Below are 23,734 nucleotides of genomic sequence, written 5' to 3' on the forward strand. Positions count from 1 at the left end.
AGGTATTTCAGACCGGCACGGCCTTCAGGTGGATATTCCCTAAAATGAAGAAGGAAAATAATGCATTTGACACAGAATTAACAAAAAATCTCTTGGCTTTGCTTGCACAGATTAGATTAGTGTGTATGTAGATATCCTCAAAACACAGCATTACTAAAAAGGTTCTTTTTGTCAGGTATGGCAAAAAGAGACTGGCTGGAAAGATGGCCCATCCTGGCCCATTTGTCACCATTGACTCTTTCTACGCTAAACAGGACTTTTACAACCTCCTGAATAAGCTCTTAAGGAGCCCTACTGGCATCTCCTAATGCAATCCACCTATGCGTATTGTAATAGGGTCCTCCAGAGCAGACGCACATGAGCCTAAGGTCACCACGCCTAAAGTATGAAGTCCCCGCTGGGTATGAAGCTCCCCCAGCATTGGGCTGTGGCGCAGTGGAGATGAGTTGAGGATGAGTTGGAGGGGTATTTGTGATACAGTACTAGTCATCCAACATCAGGACCTGACCTCACTAATGCTCTTGTGGCTGAATGCAATCAAAATCTTTTCCAGAGGAGTAGAGGCTGTCACTGCAGCAAATGGGGACAAAGTGATGTTATCACTTCTCTAGATCTAACGTCCTATAAATACCATCTCTACCCTGTTCATTTTTCTACGACAAAGTCTTTGGAACCCCCCACCCATCTGTCATTCCTGGCTCCACTTAGTAGAAAAGGGGGACTGGCTTTCCACCACAAGCAGAAGCTGCCTGAACTCCAGCCCAATATTCCCAAAGTTCTCTCCCCTCTCTTCAGTCTCAACAAATCATCTATGCGGACGGCATGGTCCGAACTTGCAAATTCCATATTAATTCCCTTGATGTCAGCAGAAATATTGGAGAAGCAATTGTCTATAAACTTTAGCTCAAAAACATAAATATTTTAAGACGTTTAATACTTTCAGCTATATCGCTCTACATCTGAGATGAATGGGTCTTTGGTTTGTTGCATTTCTTGTAGCCTCTGTGATGTTCCTTTATGCTGTAGTAACAGTACACAGTAAACACAAGATGGCGCATTAATCCTTTCCAAATCTCTAGTCTGATGTATCTTTGCCTTCTTCAATATTCATGCTATGATAAGAGCTACAAAACAACTGCAGTTGCTGAACTACAGAACATTGCACCTAAAAAAAAAAGTGAATGTTTCTGTACATAATAAACAAATCATTTCCATACACAAATCACAGTTGCAGACTGAGAATGTCCAAAGACAAGTGTGTTGCAGTGTGTCTCAACTCATTTACTGATGACACAATGTCCCACCAGCAGCACTGCATGGATTCTGGTGTTTGGATTTATTCAGGAATGGTTACAGAAGTACGTATGAAATGATAAGAAATGATGTTGAAAATTCCCTTTAGGAGTGAAGGCAACATGTCCACATTGGACAGTCCATGTCAGAGGTCACGTGTGCCAAGGCTTAAAGTCTTAGATTAAGACTGCACACTGTTAGTGGGCAGGGTGAATCTTCCAGTGGTCCCCCTTTGCTTCTCCTTTTGAATGGCCCGGAGAAGATTGAACACCACGGAAGCCAGCGTGTTCCTGCCCCCACTGTGGCCGGCCGTTCCTCCGCCTCCAGCAGGCCCATTTCTGGTCCTTTGGCCCCTGTTATTGCTGATGAAGTAGGTCGGTAAACGCCCCTGCCGCTCGCTCACACCCTTTATGAAGATCTCTCCGCGAAGCTCCAGCACAAAACCCCAGTCTGCCAAGATTTTCTGGGTGGGCTCGGGTACCTGAATCCTACCGCTGATGCCTGTGCTGTCCATGCGGCTCGCCAGGTTCACTGTCATCCCCCAGATATCGTACTGAGGCTTGGCAGCACCAATGACACCTGCAACTACAGGACCATGTGCGATACCTATCGGATGAAAAAGAATGTTTGGTGGCTGCTAAAGAAAAGCTGACGTGAAAGACTGTTCAGAACAGTACTGTGTAGCTCATATGTGTTTCAGTGAATTCTTTGTGTCTGAGGCCTTACCGACACGAAGCTGGAAGTTGTTGGAGGTGTGCTTGTTGATTCTTCTCAGAGTTTCCTGCATTGCCATTGCGAAAAGCACCAGTTCACTCAGGTGATGCCAGTTTCTCCCACCACGAGTCTGGAAGGTTCAGTTTGTGAACATGTACATCATTTAAAGCCACAAAATTGTAAATGCCTGACTAATATGAATGTCCAAAAATAAGTGTGTTGCAGTGTCTACTAACACGAAGTTCCATTAGCAGGACCGCACATATACCCCAGGTAATCTGGTGTTCTAACATATTGAATGTGTGTGAATTGTCTGTTTAATCGAATTTATGGATTTCCTAATGCAGTGACTCGGGATTATGGCAGATCCAGGAATATTTTGAAGGATTGAGTACTGGCTATTTTCAGGAAATGTTCATGCAAATATACATTTATTTACTTTGTATTATTAATTGACCAAAGAAGGACAATGAAGCTGTGACTGACTTGTTAGACATTAAGAAGTGAAGTGAGATTTAATCCAAGCATGTTTATAAAATGTCCAGTTTACTCTAAATGCTCCTAATTGTAATTCTAACCAATCAAGTAAACAGACCATTTTCCATTTGCCGGAGATGTCTTACAGAGTTTCAGCAGGAAATCATGTTAATCAGTTAGAGTGTACTGAAGGCAGTTATTAATGTGACCAACCTGTTTATCGGGTGATAAGCCAGATGCTGCCATATAGCAGCTTCCAATAGTTTTGATCTTCTCAATATCCATAAAGTATGTCTCCTCCAACAGCTGCCTCAGAAAAGGGCCCGTATGATCAAGCGAAAATCGGCAGAGGGACAGAAAGACAGAGTAAATCATGCAAATACAAATCTCACCACTTCCTCTACCAGAGTGAGTTGTGAGAACCTTAATGGAGTGTTAGATAAGAAACATGGTGGACAGTAATAAAGTACAAAACATGGTATAAATGATTGTATTACAGTAGGTAATTTTTTTTATTATCTAAATTGTTTTCAAGTATTTTAAGACTTTTACTTTCCCTCCACTGCATTTCAGCGTCCTCACAGAAACACATAATGGTTGCGCAGCTTAAGTGGTTCCCACTTTCAGGCAGTTGCTATGTGGTTGCTCATGGTATCCTAGGTACTTTCCATGGTGTTGCTAGCTGGTTGCTATAATGTTGCTAAGTGGTTGGTAGGTGATTGATATGATGTCATGTGGTTGTCATGGTGATGACAGGTGGTTGGTAATGACAAGTTATCCTAGGTAGTTGCTAGAGCAAATACTATGAAATCCCAGGAGGTTGCTATGATGTTGCTAAGTGGTTGCTAAGGTATCCCAAGTGGCTGTTATGAGGTTGCTGAGTAGATCCTAGGTTGTTGCTCTGGTATTCCATATGGCGTTGCTTGATGGTTGCTAGGCAGTTGCTATGATATCCCACATGGTTGCTATGATGCCTCAGGTGTCGGCAAATGGTTGCTATTGCCCCATGAGGTTGATTGGGTGTTACTAGTCTGTCATTGTGACATTTTGCACCCCATTTATACCTATAGGAAAAGATCTGCAAATAATTCTGCATACTTTTTTTCCTGTAGGGGTAAATGGAACACTTTTTTTAAAACTTTTATTCAAATTATTTTGTACATAATATTACATAATATTGAGTAATCTGTGTATCATGTCGCCCGTAATAATAATTAGGTAAAAATCTGTAGTGTGTACATCTGCTGAACTCACCTCATCAAAGTCTGCAATGATGTCGTTAAGGAGCCTGAGACTTTCCACCCCTTCATGTTTAATTTCCTTCTGCTCATAGTAGTCATTGAATCCAGCTATGGTGGCAAACATAACCCCCACTTCATCATATGACTGGGCATACAATTCCTGTGCAAAGAGATGCGAGTATGACAAACTTTTCAGAAGTGATGGGCATTAGCCTAGGAATACTGCTCTACGTAAGTACCAACATGTCATTAGAAACACCTTATTTTGTTCAGTTGTACAGAGACCATACAAAGTTGCTTCAGAGTATCTGTTGGCCGTCATCTAAACTTTCCTCACTGGTCAGTTTCTGCCACTACCACACTGCTATGCTGGAAATGCATCAACATCCAAATAATGTCTGGTATTTGGTGAGAAACTGGCCAATGATAAATTAATTAATGCACGAAAACAGACACATAGACCTAAATGCACCTATTGTATACTGTGGACCTATAAGTCTATGGAGTGTAGAAACAGGGAAGCATTGCAAATATGGTGGACGGTGAGGGTCCATTTTGTCTGAATCGTCTTCATCACTGTAAATGGCCACTGATAAATAAAGTTTTGTAACTGTGCGCACCACCTACATCATCATTCTTGTTCCTGTCCAGAAAGTGGCGGGCGACATGTGCAGGCAGGATGTTGTGCAGCAGACACTCATTGTGCTCCCTCAGCTCCCGCATGTCCTCCACTTCCTGCTGAGCCTGCAGACGCCACAGGAAGTCCAGCCTTGCAGTGGCCTCCCACTAAACCAGCATCAGACAGAATGGGGTTGGGGTAGGTAAGAAACTGTATTACATTTTAAAAGAACACTAAAAATAAAAACTTACAGTTCTCACTTTAAGTCAGTTGGCCAAAACATGTTTGGTGTCTGACACGGGGGGGGGCGTATTGCTAAAACGGAATACTTTGTGGTAACGGTAAAAGTTATGATAATAATTTATATTAAAAGCACTTATTAAGCACTATTATATTTTACCACTTTTACCACAGACAAATTGTCACTGACCATTGCATTTTAATGACTAATGCTCAGTGTCTGTTCAGTGCCAAAATGAAGCAAAAATCTAATCAGAGCCATGGATTCTAATAAAATAAGCAGAAATGGAACTGGAAAACTGAAATATTAGATAAACAAACACAAATGTGGTATCAGAATTAGCAGTAAAAATAAAGGGGGAAAAAAGCATCCAAATATGCAGGCAGTTGTAGTGCACCACACATACTGCATGTATGCAATGAGTATGTTTTTGTTTGCTATGATGTTTGATCCAAACAGATCAAAATGAGTATTTTCAATAAATTAATAAAACAAGACCTGGACATTTACTCAGAATCATTCATGATGTTTCTTGTGATTCAATCATGACGTGTCAATCATATGTCAAGAAAAAATTGAATGTCTTACAGCAGGGATTTCCTTGCTTGTACATCTCTGTATAGTGAATCTAATTACCATGTTAGTAGGTGTGTTTGGAGCAGGGAAATTATCAATCTGCCACATTTTAATAGACATATAGTGGCAGAAATCTTACTTCATATAATTCATATACATGTACATATGTTTACGTTTTAAATTTTATTTTATAGAATGTTTATTTATACATTGTTTAGGGTGTTTATAGATTTTATTCATACACTAACAGTTGCAACTGTAAAAACTGCAATTTCCCTCCTGAGATTAATAAAAGTATTTCTGATTCTGATCCTGAAACCACATACGCAAGTCTAATCAAGATTACTGTGGGACTACTTAGACATATAGTTGATAACTGGTGGATCAAATTTTTATTAAAATTAAGAGCTCCAAGTTATTTAAGAAGCAGACTTTGGACACCAAAAATGCCCTGGTTGTTTCTTTACATTTGGGCTAAAATGATTTTTATTTGACAAACTACTGCTTTTAAATTGATAAAACAGTTAACCTTCATTAAACAGATTACAATATTACACACACACATTTTTATATAATTCACATTTATTTTGTTAATCAATGTAAAGAACATGAAAAGAAAATTTAAGATTTGAATGAACACATCCTCAGAAACATACCTGTCGGCCATTGTAGAAAACTGCTATGACAAACATGATCATTAAAAGAATGGAGACACCCTTTCTCCTTAAGTAATGCGATCTGGTAATGACACACACAAAGCATGTGTTACAGTATTGAGCTGACTGAGCAAATGTAACACTTTGTAGGGTATTCTATTTAGTGGGTTTTGCATAGAAACCTACCTGGACACTTGTTCCTGTTCTTGTTGACTGATGTAAAGTGCATGGAAGGCCACTTCAATGAAGTACGTATAGACAATAACCACCAGTAACAGAACAGTCAGCTTCAGCAGTGAGCTCAGTCTCAGAAACACGGCACAGGAAACCATAGACACTACTCCACTCAGAACAAAAAACTAAGGGATGTCGGAGAAAGAAGTTAAAAGAACAAATACTTTAATTCCTCCATATTGTAGCTTCTCATGAATTGAGCCTCACCTCTGGATGGGTGCAGATAGTTAGGGGCTCTTGGCTGGGTAGATCCACACCGTTCTTATTACTGATCTCACTTCCTTCTGCGTCCATGAAGTTACACCAAACCTAAGATATCACAATATATGTAAAACAACTGCTTAGACATCACAACATCACATTGTCTAAATACTGTAATCTAGTGTAGGAAGACAGGGCTCAAAAGTAGTACTGAAAAACTCTATGAATATAAGTCAGAAATCTAACTGATTCATTACTGGACAAGCTAAAGTTATAATGTCATAAAAGGTATAAATAGTGTTACAGTGCATCATTACAATGTGATTTTGCAACGCAAAATATAACAAAACAAAACATGGCGCATCCTGGCACTGTGGACAATTGAAATGCTATCAATTATTACAATTTAATGCAGTTTGTACAGCACAATTTACCAACAACCAACACCAACATCATTAGAAATGTGTTCAAAACATTGCAGTTTGAACTGTGAACCCAGCGTCATCATCAATGATCAAAACAACGCTGGTAATTAATAACTAAATAAATAAATGAAGTAAATTCCTTAAATCTTAGTGTAGATATGATATAGATATATAGATATATAATAGTATTGAGGTAAGTATTATATTGCGTATCTCTTTTTTTGGATGATGGTTTGAATGTAAACAGTTTACAAGGTCAATTTTGGGCCTTAAGCAAGCTCCTTGCCCCTCTTTGTTCCAGTGGTGTCATAGCTCGGCTGACCCTGTGCTATGACCCCTGCTTTCTAAGCTAGGGAATGCAAAGAGGTCATTTTGTTGTACTGTATAATGCAGTTTCTCAGCCCCGGACCTGGAGGTACCCTGCCGCCTAGAGCTTTTCCTGCTTCCAACACACCTGAGTCAACTAATCAGCTCATTAACAAGCTCTGGTGCCCGTGTTTAAGCAGGGAATCCACTAAAATGTGCAGGGCAGGGTGCCTCCAGGACCAGGGTTAAGAAACACTGGTATAGTGACAGCAAATGTTGTTAGGTCTTCTAGGTATGGAGTGTAAAGGTTTACACAACCAATTCTCAGTCAGGTTTGATGGGTTTTCTCATGTGGATGACCAGAGCGTGACAACTTGTGGACAATTCTCTCATTCATTTGATCAATTTTCTCATTCATTACAGTCTTAACACTTGGAAAATGTTTGAACATGATGTGTGTGTGTGGGGGGGCATATTTTTTAAAAGAAAAGAGAATTAAAGACACAAGAAATAAAGGAAAAGACAGGGATGAATATCAGAGACCCTAGATCTCCTGGTTGGTGGTACTGGGTCTTACCATGTCAGCAGAAGCCATGCCAAAGTTGATGGCAATAGCAGTGATGGTGAGCAGACTGCGCATGCTGTTGTTTTCATGGATCCAGCAGCAGAGTTGCTGCAGGGCAGCAGGAGAGCGCTTAAACTCCTCAGCCAGCGTCATCACCAGCAACAGCATGTAGCTCAGCATCACCAGACCAAACTGGACCATACTGGCATATAATCTTCTAAAACAGACCGTGGCCCAGTATGGAGAAGGAGGAAAATGTAAAGGCAAATAAAAAATGAAACAGATGGTTTTGACTGGAAAATGAAAATATGGTCTGTTTACCTGGGTGCTGGGATGAGGGCCTGGACTGCCATGAGGAAGAGGAACATGATGAAGGAGCACACCAGGTTGGTCTTAAAGGTTTCATCCCTTATTTGTGAGAACTGTGGAAGAGCAAGAAATAGAGGATAGAATATAATAGGTTATTTATGAGAGAAAATGAGCCACAAGCACTTGTACTTGAATCTTAGTGTTTCTTTAAGGATTTGTCCATTGCTATTCTTCTGATTGTCATGGTAATGTTAAACTGGCATGATTCTTGATTTTCACTTCTTTTCATACACAATACAAAGGACAGCTGCTTTTACAATATGTTCACCTTTCCTGAATGAATACAGCAGTAGAAATGGACAACAATTAGGTTTTTTTTTATTTCTATTGAAGCCTTTTCTATTTCTCAGATGTTTTGTTACAACAGTGCCATTATGCTTACTGTGAAGCGGAGAGATGACTCCCCCATACCTTCTCCTCAATGTGTGTATCTTTGAACACCAGTGTGGCTGCAGTGATGTGCTCCTGCCTCATGCGCTCACTGCTGCGCAGGTCGATGGCATGCTCAATTCGTTTATTAATCTCCTTGGAGCTGGAGCGCCGGTTTCTTGAATTGGGCAGCTGCAGTAAGGAGCCATTAGTGAATGAAGCCAAAATCTGCGAGAGTTAAATATCATCATCATCAGTGTAATTGCTGATTCAGATCTAAATTAGGGACTGTTTTGTGCTTTGATGTCTTAAGCTCTTTAGCACAGCAATGTGTGGATCACCTTGCTAGTCAGCCTATATCAGTGTCCAGAATATTATTGAGATATTCTAAATTTGTGTGTTTGTTTATGTTTAAAAAAGAATAATAATAATAATAAAAAAATTATATATATATATATATATATATATATATATATATATATATATATATATATATATATTAATAAAGCTTTAATTTATACTGTGTATATTAGTTTGGAAGAGAAAATAAGTTATCCCATAAAACCTTTTTAGTGCCTGTATGCTGTTCTCAAAGAAAATAAATCACTAAAATTACAGTAATTTACCATAAAATAAGCCCACTTTCCTTCTGATAAGATGAGTCCAGATTCCCAGATCTATTTTTTTAAATACATATTCAAATACTAAAACAATATTTTGATTTATTAATGGAATTCCACATGCTAACATACTAATATTTTTTGAAATCTTATTTTGTGAAAATTAATGTTCATTTTAAAAGCATCTTTGGACTATACATCTTGAAACAGCGATAGATTTCAGATATCCTTACAGAGTTCATATCTACCACGTTGCCAAAGGGAATTTTCGTGTTCCAGGTATGATCTGTGTGTATCTTTGGGGTCTCCGCCTCTGCTGCATCTTGCTCCTCCTCCTTTTGGCAGATGAAGAAAGTGTCAATGTTGTGTTTCCGCAGAAACTCATTGCGTTCATAACCACGGGCGTCCTCAGTTTGGTAGTTCCCTTCCAGGCAGTCCAGAGTGGCCCGTGAGATGTGGATACGGCTGACAATAGATCAGTCCATCATGTAAGTGCATGCTGTATATTTAGATGGTGTATGTTTACAATACTTTGATTGAAAACAAATGAGAAACAAACATTTCAACAGCTCTCCTTATTTACTTGACCTCATTACTCCGGAATTAACCCCAGTGAATCTGAGTCTCAGCCTTTTTCTGTATATAGTGTAGCTTAAGTCTTTGTTGTTCCACTTGGGATTTGTTAAGCTGGTTACTTCTTCTTCATTTTGAGCTAGACTCTATTTTTACCTTCGGATAAGTACTGATGAGGATCTTATGCAGTTCACTAGCTGATCTATGTTTGACCTATTCATTCTTTGGCCTGTCTATCTGTAATTTTTCACTTTGTCCCTGCTCTGAACCCTGTAGTTCCATAATAATTCCATATTAAATTTTCCTTAGACTCACCCAGGGATGCCCCCTGCTTCTAACATGTTGGCAATGCCCACGTCCCAGGACCACACGTCAAACTGCCACTTCTGCAGGCCCAGAACCCCACAAAGAACAGAGCCTGAGTGGATCCCAATTCGCATGTCCATATCATGGTTCAGCTGCTTCCTCACATACCTAAGAGCCATTAACAGAAGAGAAAACCTTGATTTTGGATCAAATCTAAGTCCACTTCAGTTGGAATGCTGACATGCTTTAACATTCAGTGCATTCACTCACTTCAAGTAACTTTGAGTGTTAGACGTTTTTGGGTGAAAGGGATACAAAGCAGTTCCAAGCAGTCTTAATTTGAGGGAAACAGAGTGTAGTAGTCTAATCCTTACCACATCCTATAATGCACAAGTTACCCAAACCAGCAAGAATATCTTAGGTAGGTGATAAAGCAGAGAGTGATCCAGTTATGTACCGTATGGTGCCAATCATTGCCAGACCCATCTCCACACAGCAGCGAGCATGAGCTCTCTGGGGCTCTGGCACTCCAGACACACAGTAGTAACAGTCCCCCAGGATTTTTATCCTCAAGCAGTGGTGTTCCTGCACACACAAGCACACACACATATTACCGGAACTCCAATATTTGCTCAGGTAGATGTTTGAAAATGTAAGGCAGCTATGGTGGCTCCTCATTTGTTTAAAACAAGTTGTCTGACCTCAGCCAGACGGTCAAAGCGGCAGAACAGCTCGTTGAGCGTGCGCACTAGCTCCTGGGCAGACATGGTCATGGACAACAGAGTGAATCCCTTTATATCAGCAAAGAGGATGCTGGAAGACAGAGAAGAGGCAGAGAAGTACAAAATCAAGAAAGGATAAAGACATGCAATAGTATCCAGGCTTCTGCAAAAGTTTGGGCACCTTGGTCAAATTACATGTGCTCTTGATTTGTTTTTGAAGTGAAAATAAATAAATTCACATCCTCTAAAGAGACACATGTCTACACATTTTTTGGCAAAATTACCATTTAGTAGCTTAAAAAAACACTAAAAAAGATTCAATGTGATGTGTACAAAAGTAATGGAATAAATGTGCAGGAAATGTTGACATTTCATTTTTTTTCTTATAGAGGATTAATTTATTTGTAATTGTTTCTCCCATTTTTTTCATGTACAGCTTTCGTAGAAATAATACAATTTACAATGTGCAGCTCAAACAGTATTCTTAGAATGAAGGGACAGTGGCAGCTTTGATTAAGACCAGTGTGGTTATAGAGTCCAGGAATAAGATCTTATGGTACACTGTAGGCAGAGAGAGGGGAACTGGTTGGCTACCTGACATCCGTGTAATGATGTATGTAGATCTTGTGGAACTGCTGAGGCAGCAGCTCATTATCCATTGCAGTCATATCAGCAATCATCTCCAAGGCAACAAAGCGAGGCAGTATAGACAACACCAAACGCTCCTATTGTAGAGGACAATCGTTCATTTATTAGGAACTTAATATCTTATTTTTTTCTCTCTGTACAATCACAAAGCACAAGATCTACTCCACACTCATGTGTACTTCCTTGCCTGTCTCTGGTTCTCTGTCTCCAGCTTCATCCGGCCCTGGATGCAGCGGCGTGTCTCAAGGAAGGCCTGTCTCTGAGCCCGGTCAGTCAGGTAATGTGTAAAAAGACCTGCCGTGTTCATACTCATGTACAGCAAGGCCTTTGCAAGAATCTGAGGAGAGGACAACTGGAATCTAAGAGCCAATCATGCAGATTAAAGTTTTTTTTTTACTCTCCCCCTCCCCCAGTGCAAGTTGCTGACAATTTCCACCTGCTATCTAACTCATGGCTAAAGGTGTGGGTATCTTCTGCAACAGACAAAACTGGCCCTTGCATCTTTTCAAGATGTCGTTTTCAACATCAAAGACCTGCAGAGTGTTCTTGGAGGAGAGCGCTAATTTTGGACACATGAGCTACAGAGAGTCCTTGAGAACTCACAGCTAGCCAACATTTTAATTGTCTTCCATTATCTAACACACTTGAGCCACATAATCAGCAGTTCTACAGCTCTTAGAAGTGCTCGAAGTGAAGGATGTAGTTGAGGTAGGGGAGTCTTTGCTAAGACTGGTATATAAAGGCTCCTCTGCAGTGTTTGGTCACATCTTCAAAATGGCCTGAGCAGGCTATGCTAACATGTCATGGCTTACTGATGCTGAAATTCAATTCAAAATTGAAGCATTAAATTCAAATGTACATATCACTACTTTTAACTATAAATGCTGCTGCTGCAGCATTTCACAGGGCACAGCTGTCTTTCAGATATTTTGCATTGCATATGAAGCATTATGTGACTGGCAGTCTCTAAAGATTATATCTTTAATATCTCAGAAATCAAAGGACGCATTTCCCTGCCACATTTGAAGAATTGTTCACAACACAACAGCATTTAGTAATGAAACGGCTCTAGTGTTTGGTCTGGAAGAGAATAGAAATGTAGATTGCCTGACAGTCTCTGGGGACTTATTTTGACATTTTGAAAACCCCTGACCCAACAGTTGCCACTTACAACAGGAGGCATCAATTCTCGTACTGGAGGCTCAGTGTGTAGCACTGTTTGGTAATGTCCCTGCTTTTAGATGCCTACACCTAAGAATTAACTGCGGAGTTGAATTTGATGTGAAATCCTATGCTGGACCCTGGCCCTCCAGGAGCAGAATTGAAATTCTCATCTTAACAATATTGCTAAACGTACATGATTTATATAAAGCTATATACAGTGGTAATGTATATATGTTAAAGTATAATCAGAAACATTCAACTTTTAACATCATATACACTAAATGGACATAAGTATAGGTGCACCTGCTCATTCATTTCTTCTGAAATCAAGTGTATTGAAAAGGGTTTCTACTGCTTTTTTGGAATAACTGCCTCTACTGTCCAATAATGGCTTACTACCAGATTATGGAACATTTCTGTGAGAATTTGATTGCATTCAGCAACAAGAGCTTTAGCATGGTCAGGATGTGGGATGATCACCACCCCACCTCATCCGCAACTCATCCAAAAAGTATTGGATGGAGCACCATCATTCCAGAAAACACAGTTACACTGCTCCACAGCTCAATGCTTTGGGCTTTATATCCATCTAACCCACGTTTGACATGGCACCATCTATCACCATCTATCGTCATATGCTCTATCACCTTTCTCAGCAGCCCCACTTCATTAAAATGCTGCGCTGTCTCCACGATGAGGTGCAGTGTGGAGGTGAGTGAGCCGGCTCCCATGGCCCACAGCAGCGGTAAAGGGAGAAGAGTGTACGTGGCAAACAGGGTGAACAAAACATACCAGGAAGGGTCATTCTCCAGCCCATACCCGAGTCCACCCAGTACCTGGGCGGTTTGCGACAGCCAGCTGGCCATGCCAGCATAATGCAACCACTCTGGGGAATGCGAACGTTTGCAAGTGAGCACCAGAACACAAAGCATTACAGCAAAGGCCAAGAAGACACCAGTGAGGCATCCGCGGAACATGTCTGAGCCGTCTGGCACCAATAGCAAGTACAGGACCAGCAGGTGAAGCTTGGCAGCAGCATCTAAAATATTGGTGACCACTAGTGAGGTGCGTCTGGTGTGTGAGGAGTGGCGATGGAAGAGCTTTTCCAGATCCCGGGACTTGAAGGTGTGTCTCAATGTTGGCATGTAAACTCCATGAATGGTGCGGCCCCAACGCACAAAAAAGTCAGCGTCACTGGCGTAGTCGGCAGAGATCCCAGTCTGTGTGCTGGAGAAGCTGCTGCGCTCACCAAAAAAGGATGGATGAACACGGGCAACGGAGGAACGTCGTTTGGTGATGCCGCGGGACGCCTTGTTCCGGATCTGCCGGTTGATCTCTTCAATGTAGGCGTCTGTGACATAAATCTTACGGGCAGGTTCCATGCCATATTGCTTCTTCAGCTGCCGTTGGCTGATGATGTGCTTGACAGCATTCTGCCACATCAGCTTTTTGCGTCGCAGCCCCGGGGACAGGGGTATGGGCAGATGGGATGGGACCTGCATCCTCTGGAGGTCTGGTGGCTCTATAAAAGTTACCATGGCAACATTCAGGTCCCACCATCACAATGACTCCAAGGAACCTGTCTCTTTCTCAATCAAGAGAGAGAGACACACCTGGAAAAGACAGGTGAGAACAATGAAATGATTCTGCAGTAAAGCAGTATGACAGTGAAATATTACAAAACTAGAGTCCATTATTCTCAGGTATGTATTGAAGCCTCTTCTAATATTATTTTCATGATTTGATGATTTTCATTATTTTCATGATCTTTTTTTTATTTATTGTTCTTGCTGTCTACAACTATTGACTATTACAGTTACAGTTGCAAAAAGGAAGATAAAGTGATTATGACCCTGATCATGTTTAAGCACACTTCCACCCATATGAATTATCTAATCACATGGCTGCCACAGTCTCATTAAAAACAAGGCAGAGGTTGTGAACCCCTCTGAGGAGAGCACAGAGCCACCTGTGATGTCATTAGGTGCTGTGAGCCAAGCTGCCAGATTTAGAACTGAGCTCATTAACACAGGTAGCGGCTAAAAACAACTTCTGGCACAAAGCTGCTGTCCCATGGCCGTTCTGCAGTGTTCACCTGGTCTCAGACTGAACATCATACAAGACTTTAGTAACAAATACACAGTAAACACCCTGTTCATAGCACTGCACAAGCATAAGGCCTGTGATCAAACGTATGAAAGCATGGACCTTATCCAAACAGCTATAACGAACAGCACAGACTTACTGATACACTGATCAAACAGATACAGCATTATATATACAGTCTTATGCAAAACTATTGGCCAAATCACACATTTTTATCCATTATCACATTTATTGATGAGGTCTCAGACCTTGATTAGCAAATTCCGAAACTGTCTGTCTTCACAAAATAATACCCGAATTGACACAAACTAAAGCTTTTGGAACAGCCCTGACTGTTTCCTGACTAAATATCACAGAACATTTGTGAATAGCCATTACATGGGCTGGGCATGCTTGACAACCCAAGAATATCTTATAACTAGAGACCTTCAGCAAAGAAGAGACTACAAGAACTGAAAGCTACAAAAAGTGTTGCATACGAGATTATATATATATATATATATATATATATATATATATATATATATATATATATATATACACACACACACACACACACACACTCTATTAGCTACAGAGCAGAGCGTATGTCTGTTACATCTGTTACATACATATCGCAGTGGTCTCATGGATCCGTTGCTTTCATTTGTGTCACTGCAACTCCACGATACACTGCTACAAAAACTGAAATGCTAAGAAAATGATACTGAAACCTACTCACCATCATGTCTGCACTTATTATACTGCCTTGAACCGATCTGTCACAACTCCAGGTGTGTATTTCCATGAGTAATTCTTGGCCTTGCTATTCTGCCTTCTACATGCTGTACTAAAATCTACATTGGGTTCCTGCTGCAATATGCACATGGACTAAAATTTCACCTCATCATGTTGAGGAACTATTTACTGGAACAAAAACACACTGATATTGTTCGAGATCAGAGAGAAAATGATTTTCCGACTCAGTCAGCTGAGGAGCGACTAACAGGTCGCTAGAGAGTGGAGAAGACAGAAGCCAAGTTGACAGACTCAAATAGGATTACTTACTCAGCAGCGATGCTCCCTCTCCTCAGAGCATCTGTTGCTGACGTCACCCGATACAGACTAGTGTAAACATGATGAGATGGCTTTAAGAACTCCACATAGAGAAGAGATCTAATGGGCTGAGGGTCATACTGGGGACACAGTACGCAGAACTGTCCTTGGCACCATTCAACCATTCCAATGACCTTAATATGAATTTGCTTTAGAAATTGTGTAAATAATCTGACTCTAATACATTCATTTCTACACATGCATCAGTGATTTCTACGAAGTTAGGAACAGTTGGAATGCAGTGACAGTTTTCTTGCATAATATATTCTAGTTCAAAAAATAAAATAAAAATAAATTTCAAACTAAAAATAATTGCCCAATAAATCTGATTCTCTGTTTATAAGAGAGACTAAATGGAGGGGTGGGGTGAAGGATTTTCCGACTAGAAGAATTAAGCTGGACCAGTCAGCAGGCTCAAGTTGTATTGACCATAAGCTGGATAAAGCTCTTGGGACTGGATTTGCTATGATGCCATAGACTTGTGAACTGGTGGTCACACTAGAAAATGAAGGCCACAGTGCTTTCATTTGAACAAAAGACTTCCATTTTTATTTTAATCAGTGCAAACTTTTAGGTTAGACTGCCCAGTTTGGCTGAGACTACATTGCAGTTGGTTATAGCTCCTAGATTCTGCTGCAAAGTTGCAGAGGACAAGATAATGATGTTTTGGGACTCCTTATACCACCAATTCACCAATTTCACTGATGTCTGATGTGAACATTAATTTGAATAGCACAAAGCCAACAGCAACACACAGTTTTCCCTGAATGCCAACCTTGCTCATCCTGTAAGTGCATGTGCCTGATCATATTAATCACAATTCATCAGATTATGACAATAAAAAAGAAAACAATTCTGCATTTCCATCAAAATGTAATGACTTTGCCTTCTCTACAGCGTCTTCAGATGTTTGATGACGTCGCCATGCACTAGCAGGCAGGGGAAAACAGCATGAACTAATAATATCACTTTCATCTCCCTTCCCCACAGTTCCCATCAAGAGGAAACACTCCCTGCTGATGTGTTCTGACAGAAATACAGAGTAATAAACAGCCCATAGTAATGACAGTGTGGTTTGTGAGTAAAATCAAGCAAACCAATAAGCTCTGTGGTGCTGTGCTGCCCCTGTTATGGTCTTTGACACCCCTGATCGAGCAGGATCTCACAGGCATTAGCAACGTTAGTTTGCCACTAATGAGATTCCAAGCTCTCAGCTAATTCTCACACACATGATCATCAATTCCCTCACGATCTAATGCGAGGCTAATTCTAGTCCAAATGCCCAGCCAGGTTCCATGATAACGGTACAACACACTGCTAATTCAGATGCTGGCCTAGCCCCATCTGTATAAATAGTCTGGCCTTATTGAAAAATCTCCAAGACAAGCAACAGTTCCAGAAGAAAGCTTTTTGTAGCTGAGCTGAGTTACTTTTAGCTCTGTATAAAGTACTAAGCATGGACTTCCCACACTTCCCATGTCTGGCCCACACTTACTACTTTCCTGTGCCTCACATATGATGCAGATGACACATAAAGTCAGAATCTGGGTGTCAAACAAAACCACATTTGACCCAAATAGAAATGCTGTACAAACCTTTCACATGATTGGCTGCATTTGGCCCAGTGTTTAAATTCCATAGTGGACCTGTGGCTGCTATAGCTGATCATACAGTTGCAATCCAAATTATTCAACCCCAATGCACATCATGTTTATTAGCAAAATGTCAGCTGTTTGCAATAAACCAATCAAAGGAGAACAATTTAAATAGCACCCCAGCGAACATGCCCATGTGCAAACCACAACGCTTTGTCCTCGGGTTCCATGCCCACTAGGGTCAGTGATAGGACCAGGAGGATTTGAACATGATTGTACACTACATATGGGGCCTACATGGGACACGTGAGATTAATAGGGCCCATTTGGAAAGCCCAGTAAAAATGCATGTACAAACCCACTCAGAGCCCATGCCCACCTGGAACCCACCTAGTCCACATTCCACCCATGTGAGCCCCACATGAGCATGTTGGCTGGGTTGACACAGGTAAGATGATTCTCTAAGGCTGCTTTGCTTCCTCTATGGCATGTGGAGGACATGCAGTCAGGTATCAGGAAATCCTAGAAGAAAATACCTCTGTTTGTTTTCACTACATCAATACAATACATTTCAAAACATAGTTCACTCACACAGTACATAGTACAATTTTTAATACAATCTTTTTAAAATATATAAAATAATATATATATAAGCATTTACATGGATGTTCAGTGAACTAAAGCAAAGTAAAGTGACTGTTAAGAAAATAATTGACCTGCCATTATTCAATTCTTCTCATGTGACTAGGCTTGAAACCTGAGTTTAATCTGATGATTTATGTTCAGAATGCTGCTTAAAGAAAACTAGTTTGGATCAGAAGTATTGGTACTTTAGTGTTGATCTGCTGATCCCTAATGCTGAGTTTACACACTCCTGGCTCATGAGGTTTGGCTTTACTAGGAAGGTTAATTGTTGAAGCCATTTGAGGGGAGAGGTCAAAGGCCTCTCAAGCACCTGATCTGCTTGGCATGCTAATGACACACATTTAGAACAATAATTATCTTAGATACAGGAGTTAATTGAGTTAAATTAAATAAGGAGCCTGGCTAGCATGCTCCTTAACATCCTTACTGAGCCTGACCACAGCCCTTAACAGCACATTAGTACGCTGGTACTCTTCCAAGAGTGAAGGTAGGTCAAACAAACATTTGCTTGGTCCAAGGTCTGTTTAATGTTAGGATCTGAGCGTTTAGAAAGTGCAAGTTGTTGTCCAAAATCACCCACTTCACCTGGATTGTCTACACATGTGCCACACTGTACATTCACTATACAAAAAAGAGAGACAGTTGATTGTAAACAGAGTCTGAGCTGTCTGGTGTTGTCTGTCTTCTTTAAGATCGGCACCACTCTGGCAGTCTTGGTGGCAGATTTAGTTCAATTTCTGTGTTAAACTAAGTGAAGAAATTCTTCACAGAAAACTCTTTCAAGAATGGAGTGCTTCTGTTCAGGGTTAGGTTGGTAACTCAGGTGGCCAAATCCACCTTCAGAGTTGAAGGGAAGCTGCCCCCTATTCAGTAGCCATTGCAGAAAAGAATGGTCTGTCTCCAATGTACACACATAGACAAAATTGTTGGTACCCCTCAGTTAATAAAAGAAAAACCCACAATGGTCACAGAAATAACTTGAATCTGACAAAAGTAATAATAAATAATTCAAAGTAATAAAAGTAATAAGAAATAATAATAAATACTTTGAATCTGACTTTTGTATTTCTGTGACCATTGTGGGTTTTTCTTTCATTAACCAAGGGGTACCAACAATTTTGTCCACGTGTGTATGTGGGTCTATCTGTCTGGTGCATGGCATCATAATCATTGGTTTTAGATGTGGCAAATGTAATTTTGTTATCTGACAGTTATCTGATTTCAGGTTGACTTAAAGAGCATCTAAGAGACACACTATACTGCCATCATGTGGAATACTGGGATACTGACAGGCTGGCACTTTTTATATTAGATACTATGTTGATTTGGTGACTGCAGCTGTGGTGTTTAGCACATTATCTGCACAATGAAAAGATGTTAATGTGGATTTATACAAGCAAGTGTACCACATGTCAGAATGCTCTATGATTGATTGCCTATTGTTTACATACCTGTTGTCCTGTGCTTCATTTATTGTGTAATCTTAAAGTGTACTGCATTGTAGTGTCTGTGTTTACTGACGTTCTAATCCTCCTACAAGCGGTTGGACATAAAGTGCATGTAAACATGAACTATTATGAAATCATATGAAAAAAGATCTATAATAATACTACAGGGATTCTGTAAGCATCCTATAGTAAATTCGGACAGGCACTACAGTTTACTACACTGCGCTACACAAATATTATAGACTAGTGTCAGACAGTCCTAAATGAATATTATCTATTATACAGCATATTACACAGGAGGGTAACATGATGATATATTAATGTTCTAAGCTATCTTCCCAATAGGCCTGTCTGAGTGCTCTGTGGGTTGTGCCAGTACTTTTAGCATATACATATATATTTATTTTTTAATAGTTATAGTTACATAGTTCAAATATATTTATGTAAATTATGCAAACCACAGAAAAAAAACTAAATATCATTATACATATTGTGATTTTCTTTTATTGCTGTCGAACAATAGCTTTATCATTTCTATTTTAACTGTATTTTCTTTTATGACTGTTAATGGACTTGTTTGCAAATGGGTTATTGCACTTGTCTGAGACTGACTGTAAGAAAATGTTCTTTAAATTAAGTTTCAGTTTATTAGTATGATGCTTTACCATTAAAACATAATTCAGATATCATGTACAGAATCTCGCATAGCTGGAAATCCTCAGCACAGGCATTTCACTAGGAGCTAGTGTGTGTAAACAACAGTGAGGGGGTCTCAGCTGAAGAATTGGTGGCCAACCAGCTTCAGACTGGAGACCATGTCCACGTTAGCTCACTGGAAACTGTGAGAGGTGTTTGTGTGTCATGGTTTGGGACCTGGTGTGGGACCTAAAGGGTGAGGAAGTGTTCATATGTGCTGATATTCTGATAAATGAGCCAGACAAATCGGGAGTGTTGTAGACAGTAGCTAACGGCACTGCGGGGTAAACTAGCTAGAGACCGAGCTATTTAGGCTAGCTAGTTACAAGAAGCTGGATTAATGAACAACACTGAACGGCACCGAACAAGGATATTAGGAGGTTATTGGATATAACTTGCCAGAGTTGTGGAAAATATGCGTTATCTGAATAATTTGATGACATCTTCAGTTAAAGCTAGCTAGCTACCTAAGTAACGCAGCATGTTGACGTTGAGCCGCGGGGAAACCGCTGGCCGCCTTGTTTGGCTAACTAGCTAGCTAGCTAACTAGCGCAGCTAGGCTAGCCTTGTAACTAACGGTACCGTGAGCCGAGCAGGAGACAGCGGGCTTGCTGGGTGATGAATGTTAGCTGCGATGGATGAAACCAAGAAGTGAAAGAGTTAAAGAAAGATCATACGGGGCTAATTTGGATGGTTGGATTTTTTTTTTAATCGTAGGCCTGTTTACCTTGCCGGCCTGGTGTTTGTCTGCTGGGAGTGAACCTGAGAGGAAGACCGAAGGGTGGTCAGCGCCCTGAGCTGGAGTTGAAGCACAGCCGGTACTCGGGTCAAAATGTCAGGTAAGTTTAGTTCAAGTGTGCCACCAAGTCTCCAGCTTCTGCCCTGTCTAACTACCAGCATGGCACCAACTGTTGACAGAAACTTTTTACTCTGTCAGTCATGAAATACAGTCATGAAAAATAGGACACCCTATGAAAACCCTTCTTTTATAAATGTAATAATTTTTAATGCATTTAAACACATGATCTTCATTTTTGACAATATTTAGAGATGGAGGTTATCTAACTACAACACATAAAGCTGAAGAAACAGCTCTCATGAAAAATCACACTTCTGCAGTCTTTTTCTGACAATAGTTGCGGTACTCAAGACATTTTAGGATTATTGGAGACCTCTTGCTGTCTGCTCTTGCTTTGACCTGGCCATGTTTGATGGTTTTAAATGCTCTTCACCTATAAAATATTTTTGGACAGTGGATTTTTAGTTGATTAGTTGATCTTTTTAAATCCTTTTCAGACTCATGACTTATGCATCTACCGCTTCAGAGATCTCTTTGGACCTTGCAATGGTGATTTCACTCGCTTTACCAATCAAGAGCAAACAAAAGAGTGTTTCTCCTCTGCACTTCTGGACTATGATTCCTTACTGGCTGTGTGTCAGAGATCTGTATTGTGTCATCATTGAAACATGGGAATAATAAAAGATTACAGCTACTTATCAACATGCATTTATAGTGTGGCGACTTTAACCTCCCAGAAAATGAAAATGAGAGAACTGGGTTTGAAACCCAGCGCACACATTTTTGTATCAGTTTTGCTGGTCTGGTACATATATGAAAACATTAAGTGTTAAGTGCTGAGCTGTCCTTAAGATGGTTTAAAGTAGAGCTGGACAGTATGACTAACTTATCGTATTGTGATACATTTTCTTATCGTGATACACAAAATGCTATTTTAAGCATATAGAAGATACAATCAGTGCTTAAATAACACTGATCAGCTGCATGTTTCATTACAAACAGTGTAATTAGTGTGTTTTAACTGGATAAAGTGCAGCACATTTCAATACAAATGACTGTACTAAATATGGGAGAGTGTTTGGATGGTAGTTTTTAAAAATCCATCACTACTGATCACATCTATCTTGATGAAAATCATGTATCATAAAAAATGTCTTCAAATACTGTGATACAATCAAGCTGCTCAAACGTTTGCTACACAGTGTGTTTGTTACTATTTTAGGATTGTTGAAGGATCGGATGAATATTTTTTTCTTCTCTGAAATCGGACCTGATATTGATTGTAACTGATATGCCATCTGTGTTCTGTTAGATCTGTCCTGGGGAAAATGCTGGGAGATTCAGCAAGATCTCAAAGCAGCTTCATTTTTTTGGGGGGGGGGGGTGGGGGTGGCTGCACTGTTTAGACAGTGTAAACAAAGTAACCACATCTATAATGCTTGTATCTTCAGGTTTTTACATGTAAAGGTAGCAGCCTCTGAATTTCAGCCTACTGGTAAAATGACTTGTCCAGAAATTGCAGAGTGTGACTTTAAAAGTGTAGCATTTCCATCCGTGGCCAGGAATTCCAGAGGGTATAATTGGCCTCACTCTCTCTGGGTGGTAGAGTTGGATTTGAATAAGGTAAGTTAACAACAATGTCATGTTGTGGCACTAACTACTAATGAGAGCTGGGAGGCAGGAGGAGTGCATCACATGACAGAACTGTGCTGAAGTGGGTTGGTTGGAGCTGGTGTGGTTTTTAAACAGTGCACATTTGATTTTATAATGAATAAAATGCATATTGTCCACAGTGCATAACCACACCTCCACACAGCACTTTGTCTTGTCTTTGCATTGAGATAGCAGTGCCACTATGCATTACATTACTGTATGTTTAAAATGAATTAATGCTGTGCTTCAACAAAGAGTAAATAATGGTTTAATTTTTAAAGTTATTCCAGCAAACCATACAAAATAGTATAGTAATAGTAATTTTTATAGTATACATTTTAAGCAGCACTGTATATTAGGATACAGTGGATTTATATCCTGCAGGTTATAGCCATAGATGTGTCTACTTAACAACAGAGTTTAAAATAAAGGCATCAAAAAGGTTCTTTGGAGTGAACCACTTTTGGTGGATGGTTCTGTGGAGAGCTTTCGCATCATGTGGGTTTTATTGATTAAAGGTGCCCTTTACTAATAAGTGCAAAGAAAGATGTTTACGTTGTGTGTTTAAGTTTAAGCAGTTTTGCACTTTCGTTGTATTGTAAAGCTGCTATTCATTGTAGGTCTGCATAGTATATTGTTTCAGTATTGTCGTTGCAGTGTGTGCATGTGCAAAAGTAACATTGCAGGACGTATAGTGTCCCATAAGGCAACAAAAAAAGTTGCTTGATACAGTAAGATACATTTAGGCTGTTTTGTTTCTCCATGATCTACCAGACACGCACTATATACACCTATATTTATTATATTCAATCTTGCATACACTGAGTGCATTATTAAAATCATGACATGTTGGATCATTGACTTCTGTTGAAATGTGGTGAAAATTTGGTTTTTAAGTATTGCAATATATATCACAGAAACATATATATTGCAGAGTCAGTTTTTCCCAATATCGCGCAGCCCTAATTCTCAGCATATCTGCATGTACCCTATTACTTCATATTCTGTCCCATTTAATGTATATTGTATATACCCAAAACGCAGTATATTCACTTCACCAGACATCCCTAATATGCTAGCAGCAGGCAGCAACACTTAAAAAAAAAAAAAAAGAGTCTTTGCACGATGCCGTAAAAGAACCACTTTGGGTCCCACAAAAACCTTTCGATGAATTATTCTTAAGTTTGGAAAACAATGAAAGTTTAAATAGCCCACTCTTGTATTGGTGCACCTTTATTTAAAATAATCTTTCTATTAAAGTTTTATTTTGAAAGCAAAAGTTGAATTGCACAAAGAACCCTTTCTGGCATCATCATTATTTTTAAGAGGGTTTAGCTGTTTTATGGGACGTTTGGAGAATATCCCATCATTCGTCAAG

At 39.9% G+C, this 23,734-nt stretch overlaps 2 protein-coding genes across 2 annotated transcripts in view; one reads left to right on the top strand and one right to left on the bottom strand.

Moving 5' to 3' along the window:
* Window positions 1–1,429: 1,429 nt before the first annotated feature.
* On the bottom strand, window positions 1,430–13,857 carry LOC140534880 (adenylate cyclase type 8). The gene is made up of 18 exons (XM_072656452.1): window positions 12,967–13,857; window positions 11,343–11,492; window positions 11,102–11,232; window positions 10,487–10,598; window positions 10,243–10,370; window positions 9,795–9,953; window positions 9,140–9,371; window positions 8,329–8,514; window positions 7,870–7,970; window positions 7,561–7,765; window positions 6,259–6,360; window positions 6,004–6,176; window positions 5,818–5,899; window positions 4,353–4,511; window positions 3,739–3,885; window positions 2,698–2,790; window positions 2,020–2,137; window positions 1,430–1,899 (listed from the first exon to the last, which is right to left on the bottom strand). The coding sequence occupies exons 1-18, from the start codon at window positions 13,855–13,857 to the stop codon at window positions 1,475–1,477; spliced, it is 3,594 nt and encodes a 1,197-aa protein (XP_072512553.1). The 3' UTR covers window positions 1,430–1,474.
* Window positions 13,858–19,959: 6,102 nt separating this feature from the next.
* Window positions 19,960–23,734, top strand: part of efr3bb (EFR3 homolog Bb (S. cerevisiae)) — a 36,489-nt gene continuing 32,714 nt past the window's right edge. The window contains exons 1-2 of the mRNA XM_072685900.1: window positions 19,960–20,100; window positions 20,622–20,743. Of these exons, the coding sequence (XP_072542001.1) occupies window positions 20,737–20,743 (7 nt within the window). The 5' untranslated portion in view covers window positions 19,960–20,100; window positions 20,622–20,736. The remainder of the gene's footprint in view (window positions 20,101–20,621; window positions 20,744–23,734) is intronic.

This window comes from Salminus brasiliensis, chromosome 1 (assembly GCF_030463535.1).
Source record: "Salminus brasiliensis chromosome 1, fSalBra1.hap2, whole genome shotgun sequence".
NCBI classification, from domain to species: domain Eukaryota; kingdom Metazoa; phylum Chordata; class Actinopteri; order Characiformes; family Bryconidae; genus Salminus; species Salminus brasiliensis.